Source organism: Arachis duranensis, chromosome 9 (assembly GCF_000817695.3).
Source record: "Arachis duranensis cultivar V14167 chromosome 9, aradu.V14167.gnm2.J7QH, whole genome shotgun sequence".
NCBI classification, from domain to species: Eukaryota; Viridiplantae; Streptophyta; class Magnoliopsida; order Fabales; family Fabaceae; genus Arachis; species Arachis duranensis.
The window spans coordinates 109,376,896-109,391,785 of record NC_029780.3 but is presented as its reverse complement, the minus strand read 5'-3'; the positions used below and the strand labels follow the sequence as shown (position 1 = coordinate 109,391,785).

The following is a 14,890-nucleotide window of genomic DNA, read 5'->3' as shown; positions in this document are numbered from 1 at the left end:
CTAACCCAATAAGGCTCAAATCCAAATAAGCTAAAAAGGCTCAATCCCAAGATTAGCCTTCGCTGATAACCGACCTCCTCCAAAGAGGTCGGATTTAACATAGGCTCCACTCCAAAGAAGTCGGGATCGAAGGATAGCTGACTGATAACACTTATTTAAATAAGTAACTGCCCCTAAAATCTCTCAAACCACTTCAAGGAGCCATGTCTCAACTTCCCTAAGATAAAGGGACGGTTACCCACCTTAAAAGGTGGAACTACTCCAACGGTGGTTATTGGTTCACCACTATAAATACACTGACAACCCTTCAGGTATCTCTAAATTCCAATACACTTAAACCTGCGGTAAATCCTTTGCTAACTTAGGCATCAAAGTGTCTTTACAGGTACCACCCTCCATTCCTTCACGCACACAAATCGGACGATAGCTCCCAGGCGCTATCTAAGTCGGAGATCATCTCCTCAAGACGTTCGGACCAACATCAAGAGTCCAACCCTATAATCTCTAGTTACCCAACGTAACAGAATTCATGCCAATATTTTTTCTCTTCATAATATAAAAATAATTGTGTTTTATTTTTGTTACACTTTCAATAGAAAGAAGAAATAATCATCTTACACGTATAGTCGTCTACATAAAAAATCAAATACAAAATTAATTATCAATATAAAATATATATTAAAAATAAATTAAATAATACATATATTTATATTTAAAAAATTATTAATAAAGTGACTAAGAGTTACAACTTAGCAGATAAAAAACAAAGCTATTTTTTGTTACAATAAAAACTAAACTCTTCATTTTGAGTTTTAGTCCAAACATAATTGGGCCACTTCGACAATAAAGTTGAAAGCATAAATTGGGCCACCAGATCAAATAAACAGATATACCCATGCAATATACGGTGACTTCTGATGCTAAAAAAGGAAAGAAAGTAAGAAAAGAAAATTGTAAATATTAGTAGATATGGTGGCAAATTAAAAAATATAAAACATTTTTTGGACTTTTGGACAGATTTTGAATTATTTGTACTGTTATGGAAAACTCCATAAAATAGAATAGTTTGCCATGCATCTTTATGGGTTTCAATGGCATCCAATTATATATTTATGAAGACTTTGCCATGATTCAATATTGAAAAATGAATATCTTCATCACCATCATCATCATTATTATTAATGTATATATGCTTGACTCCATTATTAATGTTTTCAGTCCGTTCATCATCATTATTCCATACATATGACTGTTTCCAAGAACAAAAAGTAGTTAAAGAAGCCTATCTAGTAGGATCAGCATTTATCCAGTTGAGAAAAAAATAAATGGGAAGTGTTAATAATACTATGTATATATTTGATTATGATCAGCATACTGCTTTGGAAGCCCAATAAATAGATCAGTCTCCACATCCAAAGTGTGATGAGTTGTTTCTGTTGCTTCCTCTTCTATGTGCTTCAATGGTTTTTCCATGCACTGCCATCAAAACAATATAATAGTTTATGAATATATTCATAAGGAGATATATAGCTAACACTTGTGACAAAATAATCCTGTGTTCTTGCACTCATTTTATGTTACACAATATTTTCACAGTTTTTAATTGTAGTATATAGAAAAAGGAAACTATATATACCTGTATAATAACTTCAAAAGAGAATCCCACCTATAAATAGGATCCAAAAGTCCCTGTATATAAATACAAAAATGCTATTTCTATACTAAAGTACGTCACTAAAATCAACCACTAATATATTTGTGTATAAATATATATGTGGTTTAATTTATGGAAAAGTCTAGGGACCAGCAGTTTTGTTGAATTTTGGCCAGCATGTAACCAGCAGAAAAAGGTGAGCCATTGGATGAAATCTCACACCAATCTCACACCATCAAATCATCATTGATGGCTAGTTGATGACTAACAATCACAAAAATTGCTAGCCCCCTAGCATTGCTCTTAATTTATTTTTAATGCGTATTTATATTCCAATATATATTTTATATTAACTGATTTTAGTGATTGATTTTGATGTGTACATAACATAATCGATATATATGTGTTATTTTATTTATTTTTTATGTATATTTTATATTTAAACGTATAAATAGTGGATTTAGATCCTCTAAAGTTTGAATTTTACTTTAAAGAGTAAAGTGTGATTTCTCACTATTTATTTCATAAGTGAAACCAAGAATAAATATAAAAAAACTATTTAAGGGTTGAAGATCACACTTTACTCTCTAAAATAAAATTCAAACTTTAAAAGATCCAAATCTATAAATAGCTGATTCAATTTGATGTACATGTGTCGTGCAGACCTAATTGTATATGTATTATATGCTAATATAATAGCCTTTTATTTTGTGGTTTTAATTTGGTGCAGTGCTGTAACTTATCAAAATAATTAATCATACACTAATTATTAAAGGCTCTCACCATTGCACTTAACCGGACATTTTCTTTGAGCAAGTTTCTCTCCTGAAAAATATGCCAGGCATTAATCTGCCAAGTCTATATATTTAGTACCTAAGAGTTTCCAATTAATTTGTAGCATTTAGCTAAAAAGTAGTTACCTTGCTCTGTAGTTGCTCAATTTGCTCCTTAAATAGTTGAGTCTGGTGAAATAAATAAAAGAAGACCAACAATTTAATAATATATAAAGATATTAGTATTTTTTATTTTATTATCTTATGAATGAATAGACAGAGAAAATTGAGATCTTACGTAAAATAAAAAAATAAATTAAAAACCTAAAACGTAAAATTGTCAGACTTATTATAAATTTTATAAAAGAAAAAGTTTAGGAGGACAATACTTTTATTAAAATTTGACCAGGCCAATAAAAGAAAAATGAGTAATTCTTTACCATTAGATAAAATCTCACACTATTAAAAATACTATTGATAACTAATTAATGACTATAAATTACAAAATCTACTAACCTCCTAACACACTTCTTTACTTATTTAAAATTATAATATTAAAAAATTTTAAAAATTAAATCAAAATTCTAGCTATTAGATGGTAACTCAATTTGCTCATTTACCTTTCTCAGACGGATACATTGCAAACTTGTATGGAGCTTGTCCTCCATTTGTTGGAGTTCATCAAAAGAACAAGAACTCAAGCAGTGTCCCAGCATCTTCCTAACACATTCAAGCAATAACTAACAAAACAACTCCAAGTTTAATTTATCCTCTAATTTTTAAAACTTAAATAGATTCATCTTCTTTACAAATGTCGACTGGATTATTATCTAAAAGTAGTAAGAGAACAAATTTAAAAAGAACAAACAAAGAGACATCATTTAGTATATATTTCATCGTAGAGATTGTAAGCAAGAATTAATTTAGCTTTTGTCTCTATTAAAATGTTTAATTCAATTTATAAAGTTACAGAATATAATTTCAAAAATAAATTGAATAAAAAAAATATAATGTTAAGATTAAATTACATTTTGAAAAGCTAATTATAATAGGACAAAATAGTAGAAGTGACCTTCTAGACAGTTCAAGGATCTCAATTTTTTCTTCCATGCTTGCGGAGTCAAACTTGAGTTTCTGCACGCAAAATAGTAAAATGATCTAGTGACTAGCTAGTAATGTATAAATTTTACTATAATTAAGAGAAACTTGACTCTAAAAGAGAAAATAAAAAAAAAGGTTTCAACATACGATAAATAAATAAATAATTCAAATTCCAGGATTTATCATTTGTAACGTTAAACAAAGACATAAAAACACAGCGCAGACATGTATAAGTACTAATGTTTGGAGGCTAATAAATGATTTTCATCCTTAGAAGTTAGCACATGTCATCATCAGAAAGTAAAAGACTAAAAGTAACAATTTTTCCATTACTATTTTAATCCAAACCTGGATATAATCCTCTCTTAACTTGTTGGGTGGAAACACTCCGGTATATTCCTGGTAGCGTTCCAATATCTTTGAAATGCTGAAGTATAATTAAGAAACAATAACATATACTATGTGAGAATTTAAAATCATATACTTCACATCAGTTAGTTGAAACATATAGCTAATTTAGACAACAAACACAATTGTCCAAACATATAGCTTTATGGATATAGAGTTTAGAGGTTGTAGATTTCCTTAATCATTACTTGGTTAAGGAAATGGAAGAAATTAAGGACTTCAATACCTTCAAAATATTATTTCAAGAATTTAATTTTAATATAGTAATAACGTTCTAAAAGAGTTTTATACATTTATTAAATCATATGTATTATCTATCACATTACTCTAAACAATTATTTTTACAATTATTCTAAAATAATCATTAAAAAATACAAATATAACTGAGCGATCCTGTAAAATAGTATATTAAAGTGGCAACGAAGATTGATGATACAATCAAATATATATATAGATAATTGTACGTAGGTTAAGTCCTTTAATTAGCCACCAGATAATACTATCTCAAAGGGTGGGGTGGATCCTTCAGTGACTATGAGTGTGTACAAAGATGAGAAAGATTATCAAAATAATGCTAGATAGAGAATATTTAAAATTATTTATATAATATAATATCTATAATTTTATATATATAATATTCATAATTATATAAAAAATTGTAATAAATGATAAATATAAATAAAAAATTTAAATTATTTAAACTAATTTTTTATTATCTTTTAAACATTATTAAATTATCAAATACTCTAAAAATACCGTTGATTACAATTTTAATAATTTATATAATTAAAATCCGCCACTAAAACCAATGAAATATCAAGATTTATAATACTTTGAAGGGAATGAAAAATGGCATATATAAAACTTGTGGTTTTAGAGGCAGCAAGCTAGGCTAGGCATCTAGCATTAGCAAGCTAATAATTAGGTAACAATAGAAGTTGATAAGAGCGATTAATTAATAATTACAGAAATTAAAAGTACAGATACAGTTGTATGAGTCCATAGGAGAATTGAGAGTAAGGAAAATTAAAGTAAAATAGGTTGAAGGATGAAGACTTACTGAGAAGAAGTTGATGAGAACTCAAATAAGGTTCCCTTTTGGGAGAATATTATGACTCCAACTTGAGCATCACAGAGAACAGATAACTCATGAGCTTTCTTTAAAAGACCATTTCTGCGCTTTGAAAACGTCACTTTTCGGTTACATTCATTCTCTATTCTCTTCATCTCAGTCTTTCCCCTCACCATCTCGATCGAGATCCTCCTGCACCAACAAATTACCCTTCATTCTTCTCAAGCCCTAGCTAGCTATAGCGGAGTACGGAACAAAAATATTATATTTATTACGAGAAAACGTCTATATTATATTACAAAGCTGGAATGAATATGCAGAGATATTATTAAAGAAAAGCAAAGCAAAACAAACAACAAATTAAAGAAAATGAACAAAAGTTGATATATCCACAAACTCCAAATGGATCTTACAATAGCTAGCTAGTAAGTACTGTGTAGAAGATCAGAAGGTAGATCAAAGGGATGAGGAAGTGAGGGTGAATAAGAAACAAAGAAAGGTATTTGAGCTGAAACCCTAACTCTAGCTTGCTTTCTGGAGATTCTTCAATTGTCGTTGGAAACTTATTCCTGTTAATTTTGAGCCACAAAAACATGTTTAGTTTTCTTCCTTCTTGCTTTACCTTCTGGATTCTGGGTACGAACACTACTTTAGCTTCCTTATTCCTTTTCTATTTTTGTCGTACCCCAAAAAAGTAACATCAACTCCTGCCAAAAGAATATATATTGCATTTTAGAGGAGCCATTCAATTTTAAGTAACTTATACTTTTTAATTTACAAATATTTTTAAATTATTTTTAATATTTACTCGTCATTTCATTTAATTTTATTTTAGCATTTAAAGTAAAATTAATATTTTTATTTTATATTGGATAATTTTACCTCCATTCCTCATCTTTCTAATTCTCTTTCAACCCACCTTTACAATGCTGCACTAACATTGTACTACCACTATCACCTCCACACTTTTAAATTTTAAGAATAAAAATAAATACGTTAAGATAATTTTCTTAAAAAACAAAAACCATAGTTTATCCATTAATTTTTTTAGAATAATTAATTTGACTAAAAAATTAAAATAAGACAAAATAAAATATTTTAAATATTAGAGACTAAAATAATATTTATTTTTTAATAAATTAGTGGAAACATGTTTCTTAGTATTGGACTATACAGTGTTATTGGGCTTCTTAGGACTAAATATAAATTGGGCCAAACCAAGACCAAAAAATATTTGGGCCACATGAGCCCAGAGTCACAGACAGCATAGAGAGATAGAAGACAGAAGACAGAAACATTGGCGTTCGATGAAGAGAAAAATGGGAGACAGCAAGGAGACGGATTCTAAGAAACCTTCGTCAAATTGGCCTCCCATCAAACCCAAAAAGAATCTTCAGATTACCCGCTTCCGAGATTTTGATCTCTTCACGGTGACAAATTCCATCCTTCTCTTTCTTTCTAATTCATTTGCAGCTCTTGTTTGACTCGGTTTTTATGAAACATTAATCATGGGAATGCCAATTCATGTGTTAACACTTGCCCACTTTCTCTCTTGATTTGTTTTCGTTAAAAGTTGCAAATTTTGGCTTGGTTATGCTTAATGCATCACTTCTACAACTACAACCTTATATCAGAATTGGGATGAAAAGAAAAATCAGTCCTTTTGCCACTTTATTGGCTTGTGCTAGCTTCCATCATATTATACTTAGTTTACCCCCTTGTCTTTTTACTACCTTTGGATTATTGATGATGGCTTCATATTTAGCTGAAATTTTAAACTGAGTCTTATTAACTATTCTTAGAGGAACCTCGTTTATACTCCGTGACTGTTTATCTCTGTTTTTTTTAGTATAGAAGGGTTAAGAGCTGTAAATTGCTAAATTCTATAATTAAGAATCCAGGTCCAGAATTTTGAGTATTGCTTTACATTGTTCTCAAGGTAACAAATTGAACAGTGTCAGAATAAGTGTTAGGCCATCTTTTTTGAATTGTGTCCATTGCTTGTTTACATTGCTCTCATTGTAATGCTTATTGTAATAGTTTTTTTGGTTTAAGAATTCAGGTCCAGAATTTTTTCTCCTCTGCTGAATCAAAGGCATTCGTTAAAGCTGCGGAGGCAATTGGTTTTGCTCATCAAGGGAGTTTGGGTCCAACCAAAGGTGAAGCTTATAGAGATAATGATCGAATCTCAGTGAATGATCCTGTCCTTGCAGATACAATTTGGGACTCTGGACTTCGCAAATTGTTTTCTGACCTAAGAATACGAGGGAAGGTCGCCATAGGCCTTAATCCGAATATTAGATTCTACCGGTTAGTGTCTTTTACTGTTTTCCTATGGCCTGGACACAAATGTTGCTAGCATAGATGTTTGTATTAGTCTAGAGGATATTTTTCTTGCTTCTTGGGGCATGGTATTTTCTTTCATATCATCTTCATGAAATGGATAACTCATGTGACTTCAAATTTGGTTATTAGAAAAAATGTAGACACTCTAAATGCATGCCTTCACTGATGAACATGCACTTCTGTATTTCAGGTACAAGGTTGGTCAACGTTTTGGTCGACATATTGATGAAAGTGTTGATCTTGGAGATGGGAAACGCACTCATTATACTTTGCTAGTGTATTTAAGTGGTGGACCTGGTGACCTTAAGCCAAAGTCCAAAAATAATTCCAGCAACCCCACAGATTCTTCTGTTGATCCTTTAGTTGGAGGAGAAACAGTCTTCTATGGTTCAAGAAATAGCATTGTAGCCGAGGTAAATTACTGATTTTATTTTAGCGCAATGAGTTGAGAATATTTCGTTTTCACTAAAATAAGTTTGAGTTTGAGGTTGATTTTCTACCAACTGCTTATTTTGAATATGGTTACAAGCTTTTGGTGTTGATACAATATCAATTTTGCAGGTGTCTCCTACTGAAGGGATGGCACTCCTGCATATTCATGGAGATAAATGCTTATTACATGAAGCCAGAAATGTCACTAAGGGGGTCAAATATGTGTTTCGGTCTGATGTAGTATTTGCTTAAACACAACGGTTTCCCTTGTAACCATTAATCTGGTGTATTCTTTTCTTATAGTCTTTCTTTTGTTTAACTCATCACACACAAAAATGTTGTATCATCTTGATGTTCAATGTTGGCAAGTCATTATGTATGGAAACTTATGGTAATTCTTTCATATTTGAAATTCCACTAAAATTAACTTCAAGACGGCTTGCACAGATGAAGGATGTTTTCTTCTTCCATTTTCTTTTGGTCCATTCATACAATAGGTAATATATGTATACTCACATTTATTTGAGTAAGGGTAGTTACAAGATCATAATGACAATACTGTAAATATCAAAAGAGGTGGCAAAGGATTGAAAATAAAATAAAATTATGAGAATTGATCTCGAATCTCTCTTTCTTAGTTCTTGAACCTGCACTTAAGTCTCACTTCTCCATCTCCAGAACCTCTTGCATTTCCAAGTTTCAGCATCGAAGTTGCAAACTCTTTGAAGAACAAACTCTGGTCTCTGGCAAATGCTTCAACAATCCATCTAGTCCTGGAATCATCAACCAGTGATTGGTCGGAAGAGAACACACCTTTTCCTGCCAACAGTTGTCTGAAATAATCATTATCAAAAACCGAAGCTGTCGAGTCCAACAACTGCCCTGCATCACCATTGTTGTTTGGCTTTGGGCACTGCTTTCTTAGGCCTACTGCAAACTCGGTGTTCATGCGTGGATCAATGTCATGCACTGAACTAAAATTGCGAAGGCGAGCTGCAAAGGAAGAACAATGTGAGAAGCCTAGGGTGTGGCCACCAGATAAAGTCACCATGTCTTTCACTCCTAAACCTCTCTTAGCAAAGCTTTGAATGAGTTGGCTGACATTGAAGAATGGTGCAGGTAAGTTGCTGGTATCAGATGCCTTTGAAACCTTTCCATCTTTCCTTCCTTTTAGTACCTTCCAATATGGACCTCCAGACTGTCATAGCAAGTGAAATTATCAAGATTGAAGGCTTAGGTACTATGTAATTATAAAATTTTAGCATATTTCTAAATTAGGTTGAAGGCTTAGGAGTTACCATGGTTACAACATCTCTAGCTGCAATGGCAATTATGTCAGCACAGGAAACTGTGTGTGGGCAAGCCTTCTCAAGCTTGGCCTTAGCATCATCGATCACATAAAATGATCGAACCGAGATATTTGGAGGGCCATCTTTCTCTGCTTTGTTAGTAGGAGTTGAGTCCAGAAGTATTGATGCATCACATCCCTATAGTTGAAAATGGAATCATGAAAATATTAATCACAAAAGGAAGAACATTATCTGAGTTTGAGTGAGAGAATGAGAGATATAATATAATACCCTTATGAAACAGTCATGGAAGAACATCCTCAAGATACGAGCTGGGACTTTGGGGTCATGCTTTGAAGCATTGAGAACAGTGTCTGCAATGATTTTCTCCAATTGTGGACATGTTTGGTCATAGTAATCTGCTTGGAGTTCAGCCTTGGATAATGAAAGTGAATTCAAGAGGAAGAAAATGATTGGAAAGAAGATGAACTTTGCTGGGGCCGGAGCCATATCTATTGAATGCGAGATGATGATAATAATAGATACTAAACTAAACAACTGATTAACTGAAAGTTGATGATTGGATGAGAACTTCATGAAATGATGTGGAGTATATATAGAATTGAAGTGAAGGGTCTAGCATTCTAGCTTAGCAGAACACATGCTTAACGTAGAATTAATGCTAGTACTTTGAAGTCACTCAAAGTTGGAATGTTAGCCTTCAAGTACAGAATTTTGACTCATGTTTTTATTTTAAGGACTAATGTATCAGTTATTCTGTAATCAACAAATATTTGATTGCCAAAGGGCTATGTTAATAAACTGTTATTATAAAGTGGTTGTTGTGATGGTTTTATGTTCCTTTTAAGAATGTTTTTTTTTTTCTCATTCAGGTGTAGCGCCAAAAAGTACAAAATGCAGTGTTAGGTAATAGAGAGCATCCCTAATATTGTTCTGTTGGTGTATACCTTTCAGGTTAGTTTTGTTACGTTGTAAAGATGATGAGGAATGAGTACAATGAGATTCTGTACTAACCGTATTGTGCCTCTTTTATTTGAGGTGGGGAAGCTTCTATTCATCTAATTTTCGGGTGATCAAAAAATTAATCAAAGGGAATATTGTTCAAACGTGTTTTTAATTTACCAAAACATGAGTATCTCATCTCTTTTCACTAGAACAATCTCTTATATTGCATGGGACAATTGGAAGAAAGCTACGAGTGTTACGATGAAGAGAAAAAATAATAAAGAGATGAAGCTTTCTTTAATAGATAGTTAGACATTTATGCAAAGGAATATGTAATTTTATTTTTATTAGTTTTTTAAAATAAATCATACACTTCTCTTTATTAACTCTGCGCAACTTTTTTTTCATTATAGAATTGCCCAAATGAAATGGAGCACTGGTAACATCATGTTTGTTTGTATTTTTATCTTTTGCGTCGTATAACGCTTTGAGCCGTTCTTCTTTTTTGGGGCATGATAGCTCTATGGCTCCGAGTGTAAAACTTTATTCGTTGTTTGAGTCCATCCCTGCAACAAAAAGTCCCGTGGTCCGGCCCACAATGTACAAACACAAACGACAGTTATAAGTTGCGATTCCATGACCAAAAATATGGTGATCCAATGACGACAAGAAAAGTAAAAGAGCGATGATACATTGTGTTTCTTTTGGGACGATACATGAGATTAAGGGTGTACATGGCTCAGTCTGATCCGATGAGCCGGTCTAATTTTAAATATTTTAGGCGCTAATTTAGTGTGATTTTATTGGGTTTAGAATTGAGTAAGGGTCTCAAAAATAGATCTAGTCATTATTTCGGGTCAGGTTCGAGTCATAGCTCAGGTTACCCGAATTTGATTTGGTAGCCCGGTCATTATACACAATTAATATTTTGTGTTATTAGTGATAGATAATAGCTATTCTTATGTGAAATTTAAATATTGTAAACTTTAATATTTTGTGTTATTAGTCATTATAAGATTATAAGTTAATATTTTATATTTAAAATACATAAGACTTTAGACCAATGCATAATAGTGTTATTTGTATTGATTTAAATATTTGATGTTATTAGACAATGTTAGTATTGGTTATGATTATACTTTAATTTTAGAGAATGATTGGTTCTTGTTATATTTTTTAAATAAATTTTACTATGTAAATTGTGAAATAATAGTTAGAAATTAGGTGATTTTTATATGTTAAAGACTCGATTTTCATCCGATTTTTACTTGGTTTAACGCTACATAAATTTTATCGAATTTAAAATTGGGTTAAGATCTAAAAATTAGACCTGATTTATATTTTAAATCGAATCTAAATTAAAACAAATTCAGGCCCGACTCATGTATACCTTACATTACATGATGCTGTCTAGTGCTATTCTTTTGGCTATCCATAAATGGAAATAGTTCTTAGCAGATGAATTTTTTAACCAAGTATAATTTTATTCCTAATTGTAGGGGTAGGAGATGCATTATATGTAGGTAGGAAAGCAAGGGGTCCACGTGTGGACCAGGCAAGAAGGTTATGGGGAGAAAATAGAAATTGACACGTTTAGTGAGGGCCAGGCTGGTTCCACGAAGAAGTGGGCCCCATAAGATCATAGGGACACGTGCCTAAAGCTCAGCAATCACATGAGTAAATCTCCCGTGGCCCAACTTGAACCACTCACAATTCTCCACGGACCACCTCTCTTTCCCCACCCAAACAACACGTGCGGATACAACCTCACGTGACAAGTTACAAGTTAGACTTGATGCCGCTATGGCAATGGGAGATTTTACAAAATTATTTGGCGATTACCTAACACTAATGATCCCATTCCCGTGTAACAACAGTACAGTACCCCTTAAGCTTAAAATGCTTACTGCTTTGCTTAGGCAACGATTAATTTGTGGGTGGGAACCTCACACACACAAACTCACGAGTTACTGGATAAGCCACCACGCACGTGCAAAGTGGGCCCCCACTTTCGGATCATTTCTTTTCTCACTCCTCGTGCTTCCCAATAACAAGAGCAACAAATGAAAGGGATGAAATCGAATGGAAATTGCAAAATAAAAGCTTGAATTTTGAAGAATGTGTTCCATTAACCAAAACAAACAAAAACCCAGGTTGCACAAAACTGCCCCTGTCCATTTTCTTCCTAAAAAACCTTAAAAACAAAAAGGCCTATATTCTCTTCAGTTTGAAGGCTTAGAACTGAGAGTCTGAGGTGGTGGTTGTTCCAACTTAGCTTCAGCAACGGCAGAAGAAGAGGAAGAGCAAGCCAAGAATTGCAACTCTTTCTTGTCGTAAATCTCCAAAGAGAAATCCCTAAGCATCTGAGTGGCAGCACTAGAAGTAGAAGTAGAGCCATTATTAGTAGCACTGGTTCCAGAGCTCAAACTAGGAGCCAGAGTAGAACAAGAGTTAGCAGAGCCATTAGAAGAACAACAACTAGGCGGCGGCGGCGGCTGCGGCTGCGGCTGCTGCACTACCACATGGCCTAATTGCTCAGCCGCAACAAACCCCGAAATAGGCCGAGCTTGAACGTTGAAATACGGCGCCGCATTCGCTGGAAAAGCCCAATAATGAGGATGGTTCGCAACACCATCCCCGGAAGAAGTAGCAGCAGCATTTGGGAACATGAAAAAAGGACCATTAGAACCACCACCGCCGCCACCAATAGTCCACATTGGAACGAGTCCACCACCACTAGAACTAGCGCCGTATGCGGTTTGTGTGATTGGTGCGAGACCCGAAGACACTGAGGATTGTTGTTCTTCATTCACATCAATGAACTCGCTGTTCGATGCCCTTCTTCTTCGTTTTCTCGACGCCTCTTCTTCGCCTTGTGGCGTCGCCGTCGACGTCGTTGGGATCTTGAGTGTGCCACCCACCGAAACCGCGATTGCCGGGATCGTTCCTGTACCGGTGGCCTCGATGATGGCCGGCTCAGCCTGTTCCAGCAGCCACCGTATTGTTTCCCCGTCGGACTTGTGGCCTAACTCCCGTGTCAGCTGGAAGATCCTGGCGGCGCACGTCGCCGGCATCCGGATTCTCCGGCCGCGCCCCTCTACCTTCGTGTGGCGGTCCTTCGACGGCCTCCTTGCCACCGGCGTGGGAACAATCGCCACCTGGAGACGCTCCTCAAGGCTCCTCTCGGAGTCCGCGAGCTCCTCCTTCATAGGAACCGTCACCGGAGACGGAGGTACCGGCTCCGGGAACCTAGGTTCCGGCGCTTTCGCTATTGGCGTTTTCTCAGAGGGTGATACGTCGGCGCTTTGAGTGTCGTTCGGTTCTTCGCTGAAACCGCCATGATTCGCTTCCATCCTGAGTGAAAAAATAACGAAAAAAGAAAATCAAAGTCAATAATTCGAGAACCCAGAAATTTCGATCGAAAAACATTACTAATTTACAAACACTTTAGGCAGAGTGAAATCAAAACACGTTATGAGGACGTACTCTTCTACTTCTTCTTCTTCTTCTTCTTCTCTTGATACGTTGACTGCGGTTTGAAGCTTTCTGGCACTGCAAAAGGATTACAAAGACTGATTGAAAATTAGAAGAGAGACTTTTTTGAGGTATAATTAAAAAATAATTAAAATAATGAAATTGGGGACAACAAGGAACAGAGAGAGAAAAAACAAACCCTAGCAAATAGCAACGGATGAGAAGTTGAGAACCCCACTTATCCGAATGGTAGTGAGGGTCCCTCATACTCGGTTAGCTTGTATTTATTTCCACAGTCAATTACAATCAACGGCTGAAATTGCTCTACTTATGATCTGAGCCTCTACATTCTGCCACGTAGTGAACTTAGATTTACTGCGAATCCACTTTGCCTGTGGCCCTTGCTGGCCATTTGTAACAATTTGCCAATTTGCCAATATACTTTTGTGCGCGTGCATATTTTAGATACTCATTTTTCCATTGAACAAAACATTCAAAAATGAACAAACACCCGAGATTAAGAATAAGGTTAAATATATAAATCATATCTCTCACTTTTTTTTTTTTAATTGTGTAATATAAGTTTATAACATCTATATTTAAGTTCATTTTATGGGTAGTGTACCAAAAATTTAACCATATGGTTTGGGTACAGAGAATATTTCCTATTTTATTGGATGTTTAACATGCAGTAAAAACTAGAAACAGATTTAGATATATTTTTGAAGGATAATGAGATAAGATAAGAGTCAAGACTTTCTTACTTTCAATGATTTTTTTTTTATAAAAAAACAAATTGAATATATGTATATTCGAGTAATTAATGTTCATGATCTTAAGAAGATTTTTTTTTATCTTAAAATTAATCTTTTTCTTTTTTACAAAATACTAGTCAAATATAATTTATTATTTCCAAAATAACTAAAATCTTAATTTAATTTTTAAATTTTTTATATTACTACCTAACATCTTATTAGATCACATGATTTTATGATACCAATTATGTTACGATTTTATATTTTATTTGCTTAATTTATTCGGTCAATTTTTGTTTTTTATTATTTTAATTACTTAAAATTTCTGCTGAAAGTGTTTATTTAATATGTTATTTTGACTAATAATTTAAAAGAAAAACTTATTATCATTCTGTCTTTAAATTGTCAAAAAACTTACAAACGAAGGAGACAGTTACTATATAAAAAAGAAATCACTGATTTTCATAAATTTTACAACATGGTTGTTGAAAGAGCTGTTTCGTGTTTAAGGGAAAAAAAAACAGAAGTTCACGATACAATTCTCTTTTTCTTTATTTATTTATTTTTCAATGCAGTGGTACGGTGTTCTTAAAAAAAAAAAAAGATCTTATTGCTTATAT

At 33.6% G+C, this 14,890-nt stretch overlaps 4 protein-coding genes across 7 annotated transcripts; 1 reads left to right on the top strand and 3 right to left on the bottom strand.

Moving 5' to 3' along the window:
• Positions 1 to 1,137: 1,137 nt before the first annotated feature.
• On the bottom strand, positions 1,138 to 5,717 carry LOC107467111 (MADS-box protein AGL42). Of its 4 annotated transcripts, none has more exons than XM_052253701.1 (8): positions 5,530 to 5,717; positions 4,997 to 5,200; positions 3,877 to 3,955; positions 3,500 to 3,561; positions 3,048 to 3,147; positions 2,575 to 2,616; positions 2,438 to 2,503; positions 1,138 to 1,476 (listed from the first exon to the last, which is right to left on the bottom strand). In XM_052253701.1, the coding sequence occupies exons 1-8, from the start codon at positions 5,601 to 5,603 to the stop codon at positions 1,345 to 1,347; spliced, it is 759 nt and encodes a 252-aa protein (XP_052109661.1). In that variant the 5' UTR covers positions 5,604 to 5,717; the 3' UTR covers positions 1,138 to 1,344. The 4 variants fall into 4 exon arrangements, with proteins under 4 accessions (XP_052109661.1, XP_015941636.1, XP_052109663.1 ...); XM_016086150.3 differs by having other exon boundaries at positions 2,438 to 2,479; positions 5,530 to 5,711; XM_052253703.1 differs by having other exon boundaries at positions 5,422 to 5,675.
• A 597-nt stretch (positions 5,718 to 6,314) lies between these two features.
• Positions 6,315 to 8,219, top strand: LOC107467038 (uncharacterized). Its single transcript, XM_016086051.3, has 4 exons — positions 6,315 to 6,438; positions 7,071 to 7,318; positions 7,545 to 7,767; positions 7,916 to 8,219. The coding sequence occupies exons 1-4, from the start codon at positions 6,316 to 6,318 to the stop codon at positions 8,036 to 8,038; spliced, it is 717 nt and encodes a 238-aa protein (XP_015941537.1). The 5' UTR covers position 6,315; the 3' UTR covers positions 8,039 to 8,219.
• On the bottom strand, positions 8,159 to 9,681 carry LOC107467037 (peroxidase 66). Its single transcript, XM_016086050.3, has 3 exons — positions 9,367 to 9,681; positions 9,085 to 9,273; positions 8,159 to 8,984 (listed from the first exon to the last, which is right to left on the bottom strand). The coding sequence occupies exons 1-3, from the start codon at positions 9,670 to 9,672 to the stop codon at positions 8,421 to 8,423; spliced, it is 1,059 nt and encodes a 352-aa protein (XP_015941536.1). The 5' UTR covers positions 9,673 to 9,681; the 3' UTR covers positions 8,159 to 8,420.
• A 2,469-nt stretch (positions 9,682 to 12,150) lies between these two features.
• Positions 12,151 to 13,777, bottom strand: LOC107467094 (transcription factor TCP19). The gene is made up of 3 exons (XM_016086131.3): positions 13,715 to 13,777; positions 13,528 to 13,593; positions 12,151 to 13,395 (listed from the first exon to the last, which is right to left on the bottom strand). Exon 3 carries the CDS (start codon positions 13,392 to 13,394, stop codon positions 12,264 to 12,266), a length of 1,131 nt encoding a protein of 376 aa, XP_015941617.2. The 5' UTR covers position 13,395; positions 13,528 to 13,593; positions 13,715 to 13,777; the 3' UTR covers positions 12,151 to 12,263.
• Between the last annotated feature and the right edge of the window lie 1,113 nt (positions 13,778 to 14,890).

Bases quoted from the DNA above. Each gene is read 5' to 3' on its own strand.
- LOC107467111 (XM_052253701.1), bottom strand. From the start codon at position 5,603: ATGTTTTTGTGGCTCAAAATTAACAGGAATAAGTTTCCAACGACAATT. The intron at 5,201-5,529 runs GTTAGGGTTTCA...TTGTTGGTGCAG, and splicing joins TCTCCAGAAAGCAAGCTAGA to GAGGATCTCGATCGAGATGG. The intron at 3,148-3,499 runs GTCACTTCTACT...TGAATGTGTTAG, and splicing joins ATCCTTGAACTGTCTAGAAG to GAAGATGCTGGGACACTGCT.
- LOC107467038 (XM_016086051.3), top strand. From the start codon at position 6,316: ATGAAGAGAAAAATGGGAGACAGCAAGGAGACGGATTCTAAGAAACCT. The intron at 7,319-7,544 runs GTTAGTGTCTTT...TCTGTATTTCAG, and splicing joins CCGAATATTAGATTCTACCG to GTACAAGGTTGGTCAACGTT. The intron at 7,768-7,915 runs GTAAATTACTGA...TCAATTTTGCAG, and splicing joins GAAATAGCATTGTAGCCGAG to GTGTCTCCTACTGAAGGGAT.
- LOC107467037 (XM_016086050.3), bottom strand. From the start codon at position 9,672: ATGAAGTTCTCATCCAATCATCAACTTTCAGTTAATCAGTTGTTTAGT. The intron at 9,274-9,366 runs GTATTATATTAT...TTTCAACTATAG, and splicing joins TCCATGACTGTTTCATAAGG to GGATGTGATGCATCAATACT. The intron at 8,985-9,084 runs GTAACTCCTAAG...TTGCTATGACAG, and splicing joins CTAGAGATGTTGTAACCATG to TCTGGAGGTCCATATTGGAA.
- LOC107467094 (XM_016086131.3), bottom strand. From the start codon at position 13,394: ATGGAAGCGAATCATGGCGGTTTCAGCGAAGAACCGAACGACACTCAA.